Source organism: Eleutherodactylus coqui, chromosome 10, assembly GCF_035609145.1.
Source record: "Eleutherodactylus coqui strain aEleCoq1 chromosome 10, aEleCoq1.hap1, whole genome shotgun sequence".
Taxonomy (NCBI): domain Eukaryota; kingdom Metazoa; phylum Chordata; class Amphibia; order Anura; family Eleutherodactylidae; genus Eleutherodactylus; species Eleutherodactylus coqui.
In genome coordinates, this window is record NC_089846.1 from 33,910,558 (window position 1) to 33,928,093 (window position 17,536).

The window sequence follows — 17,536 nt, forward strand, 5'->3', positions numbered from 1 at the left end:
CGCTTGTGTGGGTTTTCCCCAACCACATTTACTCAGCTGTAAAGAGATAGTATAGGATTTAAATTAGAAGGTTGCTTTTGTTGAGGGTACCGGGCTGAGATTAAAAAAGCAGCATTACCAGCCCACATACAGCATTGCTCCCCATTTCCCACATCCCAGAAAAATAGTGCTGCGTAATGTACAAACTGCAACAAATTGGCCCATGAGTGAGGGTGGTAAGAATTATGAGCTGTTATATACCCAAAAAGTCCAAAAGATCCAGGCTTCTCAATTTTTTTTATGCAGGTCTTACCTGTGAACAAATATTATTGTCCAGCACCAAATACCACTGTGTAGCACCAGAGTCAAACAAATATCACCATGCGGTGCATTTACTACTCCCTAACAGCACCGAATACCAAGGTCCAGCACAAAATATCATCCTGGAAGTGTCAAATGCACAAAATACCACAGTGTATCACAAAATATAGCCCCAGAAGCATCAAACAAATGCCAGATTGCATTACCAAAATCATCCCAGAAGCATCAAATACCATAGCGCAGCACAAAACTTTGCCCCAGTAGAGTCAAAAAAATACCAAAATGTAAGAGCAATGACAGCAGCATTCCCATCCCTCTCCATCTGGCAGCAGCAATTGCCCCACAAACCACCCTTTTCCACTTCTCTACACTGGTAGCAGCACATGTGCTCCAGTAGGTAGATTGCAGGGAAAGCTTTTCAAGCTAAGACTTCTATCTTGCCTCTGCCACAGGGCAACTGGGTGAAGGCCTGTACTGGCTGAAAATGCAACCGTGGCATGTCCCGGAGCGCAGGCAAAGGAAGACATGCATGACTTTATTTGTTAGGGCAGCCCTTCCAAGTGAATGGGGCTGATTTGCATTATCAGACGATGCCTATGAATAAGGAAGGTGCTGACCTGAGTATAGTCAATGGGGTCTGTTTGGTGTGGCTCAGTTCCATCCTAAAATGAAGCTGTTCAGCCACCCGGATTCCCTTTACTGCACCTCGAATGGAGCAGGAAAGCGGAACCCCAATGCAAATGGGAAACTGCAGCAGCTCATAGAACACACCATATGTAATAGTAGGCATATGAAGATATAATATGGTCCCCTAAGCATCTTGCACTTATTTCCATAATCTGTTAATTTGCCTTTTCAGATTGAAATGTCAACAATCTCAACCCAAGCGGGGTCCACACTCAACAACCTGGTCCTCAGAGCTCAAGAGTTGGTCATCCTTCTACATTCCTTGCAGGTGGACAGACAGGAGTTTGTGTGCCTGAAATTTCTTATACTTTTCAGCCTCGGTGAGTACTACAAAACACTTGTAGACCTTGGCAGTAGAATGGCAACTGGACGAGATCAACATTCTGTAAAATAATGTAATTAGAATTGGTTTATCCAAATAGAATAGAAAGAAATTTCTTGTTGGATTTCATTCCTGTTCGTTATCTCACACTGTTTTGTTACACTTTGAGCCCTGAGCAAATTATTTGCCTACATTGGGTCAAGCAGTTTCATTAGTGGTTGAATTCAATAATCATTCTTGAAATTGGGAGCATAAGTATAGCGGGTGCAGAGGTAGCAGTCATAGCCAGCCCCGATGCCTGGAGGAGGCCTAAGGCTCCACATAAAAAGATACCACATAAGAAGCCACGTAAGAAGACACCAGTAGAAGGAAGACCAGTAGAACACACCAGCCATGTAAGAAGATACCTGTAGCATATGGGACAGTAGTGGCCATGTAACAGATTTTGCATTTAGGCCCAGCAGTTTCAGGTTACACCTCAGTCTATGATCATACCATGGGCATACTTTCAGACATAAAAATGAGAGGAGCAACATTGCTATATAATGTGGCACACATTATAGGATTACAGCCACAGCTATGGTGGAGTATCTGGCAAAGTTTGCCATGTTGTCCAAGGCCTCTCTTACTAGAGTGACAGCAATATTGCCGCTACAAAATCATGGCGATAGCGCTGCTGTGTTCCGCGATTTTGTAGTGTCAGTGATGCCTTTTTTCTTGTTAAAAATCATAGGATTTTATCGCAAGAAAGTTAAGCCCTACCCCTAGAATAAACCCTAGCTGCATTTTCTGAAAAACAAAAGGGAATACTTACCTAGCAGGCTCAGTCCGGGTCCTCCCGCTGCTCTCTAGAGCTCTGCCAGGAATTTTGCAGTCCTTGTTCGCCCACAGAAGATCACTTCCTAGTTGTGGGATTCAAAACTCCCGCCTCCAGGAACTATAGCTCTGGTTGGCTGAGTAGTGCTGGATGAACCAATCAATGCAGCGCTCAATGAACGAATGCGAGGGCTGTGATTGGTTCATCCAGCTCTGCATTGACTGGCTGAGCAGAGTTTGAAGAACCAATCACATTGTGGAGGCAAGATTTATGAATTGGCCAATCAATGCTCAGCCAATTCATAAATCTCGCCTCCACAATGTCATTGGTTCTGCAAACTCTGTTCAACTAATCAATGCAGAGCTGGATGAACCAATCACAGCCCTCGCATTTGTTCATTGAGCGCTGCATTGATTGGCTGAGTAGTGCTGGATGAACCAATCAGTGCAGCGCTCAATGAACGAATGCGAGGGCTGTGATTGGTTCATCTAGCTCTGCATTGATTGGTTGAACAGAGTTTGCAGAACCAATGACATTGTGGAGGCGAGATTTATGAATTGGCTGAGCATTGATTGGCCAATTTATAAATCTTGCCTCCACAATGTGATTGGTTCTTCAAACTCTGCTCAGACAGTCAATGTACAGCTGGATGAATCAATCACAGCCCGAGCACTGGTTCATTGAGCGCTGCATTGATTGTCTGAGTAGCGCTGGATGAACCAAATCAGAGCCATTACTTCTTGGAGGCGGTATTTTTGAATCCCCAACCAGGAAGTGATCTCCTGTGGGCTAATGAGGACTGTAGGACGCCCGGTGGATCTCCAGGCAGCAGCAGGAGGACCCGGATCAAACCTGCTAGATAAGTATTCCTTTTTTTCCCCAGGGAACACAGCTAGGGCTTATTTTAGGGGTAGGGAAATCTATCAAATTGCACGAAAATCACTAGTTCGTGAGATATGATAAACAAAGAGGCTCCATAGGGAAACATGGGCTACAAGAAAATCGCAAATCGTTCAAATATGTCGCGATTTTTTTCTCGCCAACATAGCATCAGGAAAAAACATCACAAATGTGAAGGAACCCATTGGAAATCATGGGCTTCACATGCATGAGATTTGTAGCGCTGTCCCATCCCGAGAAAATTGCGCGACTATGTTTCCCGTGTGAAAGCAGCCTTAGTGGCAATGCGAAAATATATTTCCCCTCTAGTCAAGTATCATTAGTTAGATTTGGAAGAACATGCCATCATATGTGGGATTATGGAGCGTTCTCCCCATTCTCTTTGCCTCAACCAGCATCTTATGATCAAATAAGAGAAATTGCCTTCTTGGTCTCAATGCAAAAAAGTACTAATGCCCACTAAATATATGGTGTTTATAGTACCGGTAACGTCTTATTTAGTATAGGGGCCACTTGGTCCCATCAGGCAATAGAGTTGGGTGACAATACAATCTCTGCATCCCTAGTGTTACTATATCAGATGATGCCCGGATGTATGTTCAACTCAGCAAATATGGTAATATGTTCCAAAAGTGATCTTTAGCTTTAATTATAGCAGCTTTCTGACCAAAAGAGACAAACTAAGGATTAAAGCGCCGTATCTCTGGATTTATCACCACGGTGCTGTGGGAGGACAGGGAGCTGATTACACAGCGCAGTCTAAACTGAGTCTACAGACAGCGTGTGATGGCTCACTCACTAAAAGTTAATTATCATCATGAACTAAGACCCGAGGCATTCACTTGTAATTTTATCAAGTACTTGAAAACAACACAAAGCAAAAAAAAAAAACATTACATGAATAGTTCATGAACTCTTATAGTTGTAGCGAAATTGAGTGCTTCATAAAGGGAACCTGTCATGACCCTTGAGCCCCATAAACTACATTATGGGGCGCAAAGGTAAAGAAACGAGATGTTGAGTGTTTGCATTATTTTATACTCAATGGATGCCTCGTTCCTGCGCTGTGTCCTTCCGAATTCTGCATGCGCAGGCAGCGTGACTACTTCTGCGCACACATCTCCCGTTCATCTCTATGGCAGAAGTAGTCACACTGCCGGTACGCCTTGACATCAAAGGGATGCAGCACAGGAATGGGGTGTCCAGTGAGGATAAAACACTCCCCAGACTCCCAGTTCCTTGATCTTTGAGCCCTATAATCTATTTTTTGGGGCTCAAAGGTCATGACAGGTTCGCTTTAACATTGTTGCGCCGCTTCATCATTTGTGGTAGAAATAAAGTAGAATTGAAAGAATACAATTGGTTAAATTCTACAACATGGATTAGGGTTACCAGGTAATAAATCCAGTATCCTGAGAGATATTTTCCCAAAACCTTGGCAATTTCTTTTAAAATGATGGAAATAAAACACAAATACCCAAATCTCAAACAGTGGCGGTGATTTTTCATGCAGAATGCCCCAAACTGTCCTTGGAGAACCCCTTCGATATTCCGCCATGGGGGTGCACTGACAGGTCTCCGTGATGAGCCTATCTATAGATAGGCTCACCACGGAGAATCTCGGCAGCATTCCGTGATTTAACCCTTTGCAATCCAATTTGTATCCAGGTTTTCCTAGGGGGTTTACTCTTTTCTACTGTTATAAAATGACGCTATCTGCTGGCTAAAGCCAGTACTGCATGAGGTGACACATTGGATAGGCTCAGACAGCAGAGAGGCTGGCAATATACAGTAAGAGAACCCCGACGGATGTCTTCCAACATCGGAGCTGCACAGCCTTACGTCATAATGTCTTTAGATGTCAGACAGTGGATTGGAAAGGGTTAAGTCCCGCGAGCGGAGAACCGCTATGATTCTCCGCTCGTGGACATCGTGCTGCGCTTTCCATAGTTAAGTCTATGGAGAGCGTGTCATGCAAGGTCCGCCGGTGATTCATCGCCACGGAACTCGCAAAGACAACTCGCCCATGGACAGGGGCCTTAAAGTGATATTTCCGGGATTGATTTTTATCCCCTTTCTTTGGGATAGGGGATAAAAATGTGATTGGTGGGGGTCTCACCATTGAGACCCAACTGATCCCTAGAACAGGGTTCCATGTCCCCCTTTTCTCCTTACTGCACAGTGACAGAGATTGAATAGAGCCACGGCCAAGCATGCATGGTGCCACTCCATTCATTTCCACGGGGCAGATAGAAAGAACCAAGCACAAGCTCTTGGCTATGTTTGGCACTCTCCTTGAAGATGTCTAGAAAAAGGTGCTTGGCTAAGAGCAGTTGGAAAATGATGCCAAGGTTGTGAATATGGGTATAAGTAGCATTCTTGCCTCTGCAGTAATTTTTCACAATGGCCACATGGCTTTCGGGGCATGCTGCGGTACTTTAACAATGCACCATGCCAGAAATATGGAATATATAGAATGAATAAGAACACAGGTAACACAAACAAAATAAACTTGGAAATTAGAAATTAGGGCAGGATGGAAAATACATCTATACAATGATATTGCATAGAGGGTTGGAGGGTCGCACCCGAATCCAGGAGTTCTATTTATATTTCAAGCAGAAGCACTTAGTCTTGGCAACAGATTTCTCATGTCATGACTAAGAGCTTTTGCATGAAACATGTAGGCGTTTAAAATACTCATACTGGGTTTTTTATCTGTTTTTGCTGGAGCAAATAACCCCTTTTATATTTTCTGAGCAGCTGGAAAACTGCTATTTTTCTTCTATGTTATGCACATGTTATTTTCTTCTTTCTATGTTATGCACAGTACAAAGTTTATAGGGTTTCCTTAAAGGCATTCTGTCACCAGGGTCAAGAGCTCCGAGTCAAGGAGGTGGACTGCACCGGCCTCCCGCCACCCACAGAATGACTCCTTTCTCCCTGTACACAAAAGGGGACAGATCTATCAGTCTGCATGGTTCTGGCAGGAAGAAGCCGGTAGGGTCGGCATGGTCCACCTCTGTGACTTGGAGCTCAGCGCCGAGTTAAACTTCATGAATAGAGATGAGCGAGCGTACCCGGTAAGGACAGATACTCGAGTGAGTATCGTCCTTACCGAGTACCTGCCTGCAAAAATTCGGGTGCCAGTGTGGGTGAGCACTGTGTTGAGGGAGTCAGCAGGAGGGAGCGGGGAGAAGAGAGAGAGATCTCCCGTTCTCCCCTGCTCTCCCCTGCCGCTCTCCGCCGCCCCCCAAATCTTTGCGGGCAAGCATGCAGGTACTCGGTAAGGAGGATTCTCGCTTGAGTATCTGACCTTACCGAGTATACTCGCTCATCTCTATTCATGAACCTGGTGACAGAATCCCTTTAAGCCCCCCTCTGGCCTTGTACTAGGCGCAACATAATGTGAGCCCAGAATGTTTCTTATTTGGTACTGAATTATCACATGGGCAAGTGATTTCCTTAAATATCTTTGCATAGACAGGCCCCGATTCATACACCATTGCGGTAAACATTTTTTTTTTGCAAATGTTGGTTAAAAATGTTTTTGGGTACAAATATTGTCATTTTCTTAGTTTTTACTGCACCCTTTTCATTTTTCCAAAAGTGGGTATGACTTATTGGAATGGGATATGGCTTATTGTAGCCCAACGTATTTACTACTATCTCCACCACAAACTGGCATGACTTATGGAGCAAGCCTACGTCACCTCATACCTGGCGTTGAATGGATTCCTGGCACTGTAAAAACAGTTAAACCTTTTTGAACAAAAATTAATATAAGACACTGTCTTATTTTCGGGGAAACACGGTATTACTTTTTGGACAACTTATGTTGCTGTCCAGTGGAACAAAAAAGTGGCTCTTGCGTCCTCTCCTAGACCCCAGTTTGTGATATAGATTGCCTGCTGCAGACAGCTTCTATCTATTGCTATTCGCCAGATTTACGGTGCATCTTACTCTAGCGCAATTTATATTATGGCAGGCGTAGGAAACGCCTTTCTTGATAAATCGGGTCCTACAATGTTTGTTCTTACCTTGTTGATCAGTATGATCTTCTTCGGCATTCTGACAATATAATATCCGCAATACCAGAATGGCAAACTACATCTCAAGTACAGATGTGGCTTTAAGGTAAATATTTGCTAGTGGTATTTGCGGCGCATTGTTGATGTATGCGAGACATAGAAGCAGAATGTTTGTTCCAAAATAGACCATGTTAGCAACACTCTGTCCAAATCTGATTATGAGGAGAACCGCAGATATGGTGTCGGCACAACATCACTGTTGATACTTGTCTCGGCATTAGAGCAGCAGATAGATTGCAGTATGTACGTCACCCGAGTTCTATTAAGCCTGTCACTCCACGGGAACAAGAGATTTCTCATCGCCACAGAGTCTCTGGCCAATCCTGCTTAGACTATTTCACACATTTGTTCGTCTCTTAGACAAAATACAATGAGATGGTCCAGGTCAAATGGTAGAAGGGTAAAGGATGGAAAATTTTCACAGCTACATTAAATACCAGCATGTGCTATCAATTCATTCTCCGTGTTGTGTTCATTACATAATGACATGGATTATAGGGGATGCAATTCACATAATGACATGGATTATAGGGGGCGCAATTCACATAATGACATGGATTATAGGGGACGCAATTCACATTCTCACTTGTTTTCATGAAGCACATTTTAAGGTCGTCTGGACCTGAATTATGGACTGTATTATACTCCAGAGCTGCATTTATAATTCTATATGTTGGTAGGCTTTAAGCTCCCAGTGTTCCTTACTGACTCAATGTCAGTAAAGCTTGTGATTTGTACTCTGTGAAGTGTAAACTTTAGGAAAAGTATAGTTGAATGCAGGAAAAAAAATCTGTTCCTTGTGTTGGGTGGTGGAAGCTGATGGTGGCATTTTGAGAAAAAGAGCATTATGTACGACATTAGCATTCATATTCTCCTTTTTGATGTATGAGAAAGCCCACCACTGCCCGTAAGAGGGGTGAGCAGTGCCCTGCACCCCTCTTACAATAGCTGCTAAGCCCCTCTGACAGCGACACTGCTACCCCCTCCTGAACTAAGCTCTGACCTCTACTCCAAGACCAGTCAGTGAAGTGAGAAGAGATGGTCGTGCACCAGAAAATAGGTGCACAGCAGCGCCGAAACCCAGACCGCATATTTGGGATTTCAGCCGCACTTAAGCAGCGGTGAGCGATTCCAGCAACTTGATTGGTTGTTTGGTACACACCCCCCTTTGGAGATGTGCACGAGTGGCCGGCTTGTTAAATAAGCAGCAGCAGCAGGGCCGTCGGAGGGTCGGCAAGTAAGCGCAACCCTAAACCCTAACCCTAACCCCAAACCCTAAACCTAACCCCAAACCCTAACCCTAAACCTAACCCTAAACCTAAACCTAACCTTCCGCTGGTCTCGTGAAGTAGCGCTCGTGCACATCTCCAAAGGGAGGTGTGTACCCAACAACCAATTAGGTCGCTGGAATCGCTTACCACTGCTTAAGTGCAGCTGAAATACCAAATATGCACCCAGACCACCAGTTTCCGACCCATGATGACTTTAGCGGTGACACGGCTAGCATATTACTGCTGTGAAGATATGGCCCTGTTATAGGGAATAGTGTAAGGCTAAGCCCCGTCCCGTAATGTTTGGGAGCTTTATATCTATATATATAAAATTGAATGTATGTCTGTCTGCGTGCGTGCGTGTCTGCGTGCGTGTCTGTTTGTCCTTTATGCGCTACTACACCATTCATCCGATCGCCATGAAACTTTGGGAAGTTGTTAAGTACACTCCTGGGAAGATTATAGGCATAGTACAAATATCCTACGATAAATGGCGCGCGAGCGTCGTCGAAAGTTACGCCCCCCCCCACGTAGATCGAATAAGTAAGCCACCTGCTATTGTGATGTCATCACTGATGTCATCAACATCGGACGCCCTTGAACATGCCCCAACATGTTCTATAAAGCTGCATTGTGATGTCATTAAGGCTGTATTATGACACGTACAGCTTGGAACCACTAGAGCACGCCAGCCAATTACCATTGGAGTTGGAAGTGGGTAAACAAGTACTAGGATATCTTCCTAAGAAGCCACAGCAGCCGGATAAATTGTATGTTCCACCCAACGGCTATTTTATTCAGCCCGCAAGGGGGAAGCAGCGGCCTACAAAATCTCATTCAGGTAGGTAGGTTCAGTTCTTGGAGGTTGGGGAATGCTTATGGGCAAGGCCTTATGTCTCATCCCAACTTAATTCTCTCACTTCCCAATGTCATAGAAACTTAACATTTGGCACGAGCATTGATTATGTCATAAATAGGAAAAGTTAATGGGTCCCAACTCGATTATTCAATTCAAAGCGCCAAAGAATTAGCGTTCAAATTTTACGTACGGAATCTAATTCTCTCATTTCCTGATGTCATAGATAGATAGATAGATAGACTGTATGCAATAACCCTGATAGATAGATAGATAGATAGATAGATAGATAGATAGATAGACTGTATGCAATGACACGTACAGCTTGAAACCATAAATACTAGAGCACGCCAGCCATTTACAGTCAGTCTCCATTGGAGTTGGAAGTGGGCAGACATGTACTAGGCTATCTTCCCAAGAAGCCACAGCAGCCGGATAAATTGGATGTTCCACACAACGGCTATTTTATTCAGCCTGCAAGGGGGAAGCAGCGGCCTACAAAACCTCAGTGGTCGCTGCTGCCGTCATCTAGATATATAAAAACGAATGTATGTATGTATGTCTGTCTTCGCAGCAACGCGCGACGGGTACGCTAGTATATATATATATATATATATATATGCGTATTCCTATTAATCTCCGTAATGTTTAAGTAACTCATAGCCTTCTATGAAGTGAAGCAATGCTACAAGTTAAATTAGTAAAGTTTATTTGTTTGAAAAAATATTCTGGCTCCGTTTCTCAGCTGCTACACCATCGCGTATAGCAATTCGGGTACCTAACCTTACCCCCACTATGCAAACACAAGAGTCCATGAGAGTGAGCGCTCCCACCAACAGAAGGGTCTAAGTAGGGGCAAATGTAGCTCCCTGAAAAGCAATGCTGTAGCGGCTGATTGATAGAGAGACCAGTGAAGACTGTCAAGGCCCAGTATCCAGGTCCAAGTGAATATGAAGCTCAAAGAGCGGAAAGACCAAGTTGACCAATAGGCCCCAGAAGAGCGTCTAAGCAGATAGGAGGCCGCAGATGAAAATAGCAACCAGGTTGTTGAAGACAGATTAAGAGTGTGGGGAGCATCATTGGTAATCCACTGAAGAGTTAGGGTCAGAAACACCCATTGCTGCCTGCTGGGGTGTGGTGGTTATGTGTAGGAATAGTTGGGCTTGTGGCACTCCTCTTACCATCGAGGCCAGTTTAGTGAAAAGGCTGTCCAAGGAAAAGGACCTGCTGCTCAGGTGTGGATGGGACAGTGACTTGAAAGTTGGTAGCTGGAGTGGGTGTGCACAGCAGATACATGGACAAATCCACGTAGGAGACTGCACTGTGTTGCTATCATATGCTAAGAGATTGTCCAAATCTTGGGTCCTTGTCCAACACGTTCTGATGTTCAGGACTGTTTGCAGCATTGAAAGAAATTGCATCCTCCTGTAGGGTGTCCACTTGTATGATATTGTATGGAAGTAAAGTTTTGTTTTGCTGCATGTTAATGTCCCCTACCTGTTTACTGCCACGTCATTGTAATACCACCCCTGCATAACACTTTTATCATAGAAGGCTATATTAACACTTGCGTTAGGACTTTCAATCTGGGTTTCATTGGGTTTTTCCCACCACTTCTACTTATTTGAATACCGTGGCTTAGAGTGCTATTCTTGCCATGAAAATATCTGAAAACTCGATGGAACCTTAAAAGACCCTGTTATAATTCAGTAGGGTACCATGTTAATCCATTGTATGATCCAATATATCATCATCATTACTAGAGAGGTTATCCTATAATGGGTAGTTTTTCCCAAAAGCAGTTGGCCCTCATACCAAGTGTAAATAGGCGGCCCCATTCCAAAATCAACTTACACTGTTCTCCGTTTTTATATCTTTTGGTCAATCTTCCCTCTTGTGTGCAGCCTCCATCACACACAAGAATGGATGGTCTTGCTTTTCATACCATGTGACCACTGAGAAACTACATTTTTCAGCAGCACAGGAGACGATATCATAGATATTTTTATACATGCTGTTTTCATCTCAAGATATCTCAGATGCAACAGTGTTTAAGGCAGATACACAGTATAAATTGCAAAATAAATGCAACCGTGGAACTAGAAATGTTAGGAGAAAGTACACCCAATACATCTACCTATTAGGAAGATCTCCAGACACTGGCTTTCTATATATATATATATACACTACCGTTCAAAAGTTTGGGGTCACCCAAACAATTTTGTGTTTTCCATGAAAAGTCACACTTATTCACCACCATGCGTTGTGAAATGAATAGACAATAGAGCCAAGACATTGACAAGGTTAGAAATAATGATTTGTATTTGAAATAACATTGTTTTTACATCAAACTTTGCTTTCGTCAAAGAATCCTCCTTTTGCAGCAATTACAGCATTGCACACCTTTGACATTCTAGCTGTTAATTTGTTGAGGTAAGCTTGTGAAATTGCACCCCACGCTTCTAGAAGCATCTCCCACAAGTTGGATTGGTTGGATGGGCACTTCTGGCATACCATACGGTCAAGCTGCTCCCACAACAGCTCAATGGGGTTCAGATCTGGTGACTGCGCTGGCCACTCCATTACCAATAGAATACCAGCTGCCTGCTTCTGCTGTAAATAGTTCTTGCACAATTTGGAGGTGTGTTTAGGGTCATTGTCCTGTTGTAGGATGAAATTGGTTCCAATCAAGCGCCGTCCACTGGGTATGGCATGGCGTTGCAAAATGGAGTGATAGCCTTCCTTATTCAGAATCCCTTTTACCCTGTACAAATCTCCCACCTTACCAGCACCAAAGCAACCCCAGACCATCACATTACCTCCACCATGCTTAACAGATGGCGTCAGGCATTCTTCCAGCATCTTTTCATTTGTTCTGCGTCTCACAAACGTTCTTCTTTGTGATCCAAACACCTCAAACTTGGATTCATCCGTCCACAACACTTTTTTCCAGTCTTCCTCTGTCCAATGTCTGTGTTCTTTTGCCCATCTTAATCTTTTTCTTTTATTGGCCAGTCTCAGATATGGCTTTTTCTTTGCCACTCTGCCCTGAAGCCCAAAATCCCGCAGCCGCCTCTTCACTGTAGATGTTGACACTGGTGTTTTGCGGGTACTATTTAATGAAGATGCCAGTTGGGTACCTGTGAGGCGTCTGTTTCTCAAACTAGAGACTCTAATGTGCTTATCTTCTTGCTTAGTTGTGCAACGCGGCCTCCCACTTCTTTTTCTACTCTGGTTAGAGCCTGTTTGTGCTGTCCTCTGAAGGGAGTAGTACACACCGTTGTAGGAAATCTTCAATTTCTTAGCAATTTCTCGCATGGAATAGCCTTCATTTCTAAGAACAAGAATAGACTGTCGAGTTTCAGATGAAAGTTCTCTTTTTCTGGCCATTTTGAGCGTTTAATTGACCCCACAAATGTGATGCTCCAGAAACTCAATCTGCTCACAGGAAGGTCAGTTTTGTAGCTTCTGTAACGAGCTAGACTGTTTTCAGATGTGTGAACATGATTGCACAAGGGTTTTCTAATCATCAATTAGCCTTCTGAGCCAATGAGCAAACACATTGTACCATTAGAACACTGGAGTGATAGTTGCTGGAAATGGGCCTCTATTCACCTTTGTAGATTTTGCACAAAAAACCAGACATTTGCAGCTAGAATAGTCATTTACCACATTAGCAATGTATAGAGTGCATTTGTTTAAAGTTAGGACTAGTTTAAAGTTATCTTCATTGAAAAGTACAGTGCTTTTCCTTCAAAAATAAGGACATTTCAATGTGACCCCAAACTTTTGAACGGTAGTGTATATATATATATATATATATATATATATATATATATTACTGTATACAGCTATATTCATCCAACAAAAATGTTCAGCAGCTCTTACTGATGGCTGCCCAGGCTTGTGTACTATGTAACCACTCATGTTACACAGTACAGGGGCTGGGACAGTCGTCAATAAGAACTGTTGAATGCTGCCTCACTTGACTAATACAGTTGTATGAATATATAGAGCCAGTAGCATGGACATCTTCTGAAGTGACCCAGTACTTCAGCCTGGTCCCCTCCATAAATGTCATACATGTTTGTCTTATGTGGATGCACTGTGCAAGCCTGTCTTGTCATTTCCAGTATGTGTGTTGCACAGCTGCAGAGCTTGAGAGGTTAACTTTTAATAAAATCCAAAGCCTGCAGGTAAATGTATCAAGTCTGTCATGTGTTATGAGAGAAGGTATAAATGGGTGTGCTGAGAGCCGGAAAAGGGTCTTCATCTTCAATCTGTGTTCGATCTTGGCTTCCACCTAACACAGAGCCACATGAAGGCACCCTCAGCCTTCCTGTGGCGAAGATGGAGGCGAAGGAGAGATTTCGTGTGCCGCTTGTGTTCTGGATGTAAGTGGAGTGAGCCCCCAAGAGTGAGAGAGCATTTGTAACTACTTCTTCATAAGGCCAGTGCAGAGGTACTACCTAATCTTCCAATTTTCCTATGCGGCCGTCCTGAGCCCGGATCATTGCGTAGAGGTACACCCTTTAATTGTCACAGCCACACATCTTCGGGGTGGAGGTACTACAAGTTAACAAGCTTTGTTCACACATGTGTGTCTTTGAGCCTATGAGAGCCGTGTTGAGGTACTACATTTAGAAGTCATTTGCCTGTACTGTAAAGTCTTTAATTGAACTGCCTTATGTTACCTGTTTAAAGTTTTCAAGTAAAGTTTATGCTGGGCTCTAACCGTTCCTAGAGACCTGTGGTACTCAAGAACTGATAGTGGCTGCATTTATCCACCGTCGAGGGTCATACCGGTGTGTGAAGGAACAGTGGTGTCACCAGTGACAACTAAAAGCCCTATTATCCTGTTTAGTGGGCATCTTCCTATCCCAGGGGTGTCCCAGGTGGCCTGCAGTGATACTCTGGCCTTGGCTGTGTGTGTCCCTCCGGGAATGAGTCTGGTACGTGCCCCCGTGACACGTCAGCACTATACCCTCCCAGCTCCCCATGTATGTCAGGGACCCGGGGTCTCCCTATGTGACGCTGCACTTCCTACAGCTGTTTACATGAAAGGAAGAGATAACAATGGTGGGGAGGACACAGAGGATGTGGCAGGACAAGTGGCACATGGTGTGGGCAGGCGGGTGAGGAGAAGCATAGACCAAATAGAAAAAAAGGAAAATGACGACAGGTCACCATCTATTGTTAGCAGCACTCATCCTAGGGAGCATCTACGCAAAGCAGAGAGAAAAGAGGACCGTTGGACCGGTCCTCAACTGATATAACACATATTCAAGTTTTGGTATAAAACATAGAAGTTTATTGTTACATAATTAAAAAAACTTGGAGTGTACAGACCAATAAAACATTATCATACACGTTTCGAGCTGTGTTGGGCTGTGACTAACCACTCAACATAGCTCTAAACACGTAGGATAATGTTATTATCGGGTTGAGCAAGACAAGTTTTTAAATTATGTACAAATAAACGTCCGTGTTTTATGCCAAAGACGGAGGAGCTTGCAGAGAGACGGAGGTTTTCTCTGCACATGCTTGTCCTTGTTGAAGACAGGGAAACCATGCATGTACTGCATAGGGAACATACAGCGATCCCAATTGAAACTGTTATTAAGAAGTGTGTGCGCTCGATCGCCCAGTTGAAGAACTATTGGAATACAGCTCCCGTAGCAATGGCAAAGTAAACACAGCAGTGCCATGAAGTACTTTAGGGGTGCATGATGAGTAATAGTGTGTTTAGGAATAATGAAAGCATCTTTAAAGATGGCTTATTCCCTGAATAGAAGGCATTAAGCCACCAATGCAGTCTTGGAAGAGACTAGAGATGAGCGAGCATACTCGCTAAGGACAATTGCTCGATCGAGCACTGTCCTTAGCGAGTACCTGCCCGCTTGGAAGAAAAGATTTGGCTGCCGGCGGTGAGCGGGGAGTGGCGGGGGAGAGCGGGTGTTACCATGCAGGGCAGCGCAGGGTCCCGCGGTCAGCGCGCGCCACCCCGGCGTCGGCTCTGGCGTCCTGGAGCCCTGACGTCGGGGGTCTCCCGGCGACGTGGAACGGCTGGTGTGTGGTGGCGTGGGCGTGTCTGCCCGTAGGGCGCCGCCCGCACTCCTCCACCTCTCTTGTGCAGTAGTGGGGGAGCTGGCTCCTCCCACTCTCTGCCCCAGGGCGGAGTATTTCGTTTATAAGGCTGGCAGTGACCTGAGCTCACTGCCAATTATTGGTTCTGTTAGCCTCTAGTCTAGTCTGTCCCAGTCAGTACTAGTTGCTAGTCAGTCTCCTTCTAGTTTGCCTGTGAGCTCGATCTCCAGCCTTGCTTTGCCTTATAAGTCCTGTTGGTCTTTTCCATCTGCCTCTCTGTCGGCACTCTGTTCCCCCATCAGTTAGTTTCTCTTGTCAGTCGCCAGGACCCTAGCCAGCGCAGGGACCGCCGCCCAGTTGGCCGCCTGGGGTTAGCCATGGCCGAGGCAAGTAGGCAGGGACAGTGGGGTGCGGGAAGTTCAGGGCACCCCACCTGGCGCTCGGGGGGTCAGAGTGCCGTAACAGCGGGGAGGAAAGGAGGGGAGATCTCTCTCTGCCTCTCTCCCCTCTGCTGACTGCCGCAACTCACCGCTCACCCGCACCGGCAGCTGAACCTTTTCTTCCGAGCGGGCAGGTACTCGCTAAGGACAATGCTCGATCGAGCAATTGTTCTTAGCGAGTATGCTCGCTCATCTCTAGAAGAGACGTAGCTTTGCTACGTTGTGTCTGTCATCAACTGTTTCCAAGGACAACCAGCAAAACTGTAAATGCAGCTCTCGCATATAATACAGGCTGCAACTCCGAAACGGTATGAGTAATATAATACTGTATTTTTACAAAGTTATTCAACTATAGGTTATATGAGCTAATTATGTTGAAAGGTGGATGTATCCACTAATGAGAGACTTTGTAATATAGATAAGAATACTACATTACCTTATTGCTATAATATAATTGTATATAATATACAAGAAGCCCATACTACAATATATAACCAAAGACCAGTGTGGAACTGTTATACAGTTTTCTGGACCTACAATAAACACTCGCCACAACTCACAATGTATGGATGCTTTGCTGGCCTATTATACAGTATATAAGCAATGACACAATTCTACACTTTGCGTGCATATTGTATAATAATAACATAGTATGTTAGACCGAAAAAAGACATAAGTTCAGCCTATTACCCCTCCCCCCCCCCCAATGTGAAAACAGACGGCCGATAAACGCTATGCACGGGGAGGTATATGCAAGGGGAGGAGGCGGGATGGGGCGGGAGGTAGTGTGCTGGGCTCCCACCTCTTGCCGCTGCTTGCAATGGGAGGGGTGGGGCTTAGCTCCATCCCCAACCCACCCCTCCCATTGCAAACAGCGGCAAGGGGTGGAGAGGAGAAGAGAAGGGGACGGAGTTTAGCAGTCACGCTGCTAAACTCCCTCCCACCTCCCTTCTCCTGCAGCTGTCATTAGCTCCCATAGCAGTCAATGCACTTGCAGCCTCTGCAGAAGTGCCCGGCCAGGCGCTTTTATGCTGTGGAGATACGCCTCTGTGCAGTGATGCATTGTAAACCAATGCATCAGAGGGGCAGCGTATATCGGCCGGGGCGTGAAAACCCAGCCAATATACGCACACGGGCGTATATCAGCTGGGTTTTCACGCCCTGGCCGATATACGCCCGTGTGAATAAGCCCTAATCCCTGGAACAAAAACCGTTCTGTAGTAATTAGCGATGAGAACATAGAATACATAGAATATTATAGTGCATTCTTGCATGCCAGATGGCACCAGTAGTGTGCACCATGGCAAACCAGTGTGGGTTTTTTTATCTGCATAGTAATTTCAAAACCTGTTTTTACCTGAAATTACAATGTAGACAATGAAAAAGTACACAAAAGATTGCAGCCAGTAAGTGGAGGATTTGTCGCGGAATTTGACCCTCTGCGCAGAAATTCCACTGTATTTACAGCAGCAAAGTGGAAGAGATTTTGAAACCGCGTCCCTTCCTTTCCCTTTTTACCGCTAAGTACTTTGCTATTTGTACACATCCCCTTAGTAGTGTGTGGTGCAGTGAGCAGTTGCCTTAGGACTCCTTCACACTAGTGATCACGATTTTGGCGCAATAAATTTTTCTCACACCAAAATCGCTTCCTTCTTCCCGCGATTTGAGCATCAGCGATGCTTTTTACTGAGTATATTCTTGCATCGCATCGCTGCCACCTACGATTTTATAGCCAAGAGTCAATAGGACGTTCTAATGTTAAAAA

The 17,536-nt window shown here is 44.7% G+C and overlaps 1 protein-coding gene across 1 annotated transcript in view; it reads left to right on the top strand.

Annotated features, from left to right (window-relative positions):
• Positions 1-17,536, top strand: part of NR5A1 (nuclear receptor subfamily 5 group A member 1) — a 128,797-nt gene that overhangs the window by 88,547 nt on the left and 22,714 nt on the right. The window contains exon 5 of the mRNA XM_066579778.1: positions 1,160-1,307. Within this exon, the coding sequence (XP_066435875.1) occupies positions 1,160-1,307 (148 nt within the window). The remainder of the gene's footprint in view (positions 1-1,159; positions 1,308-17,536) is intronic.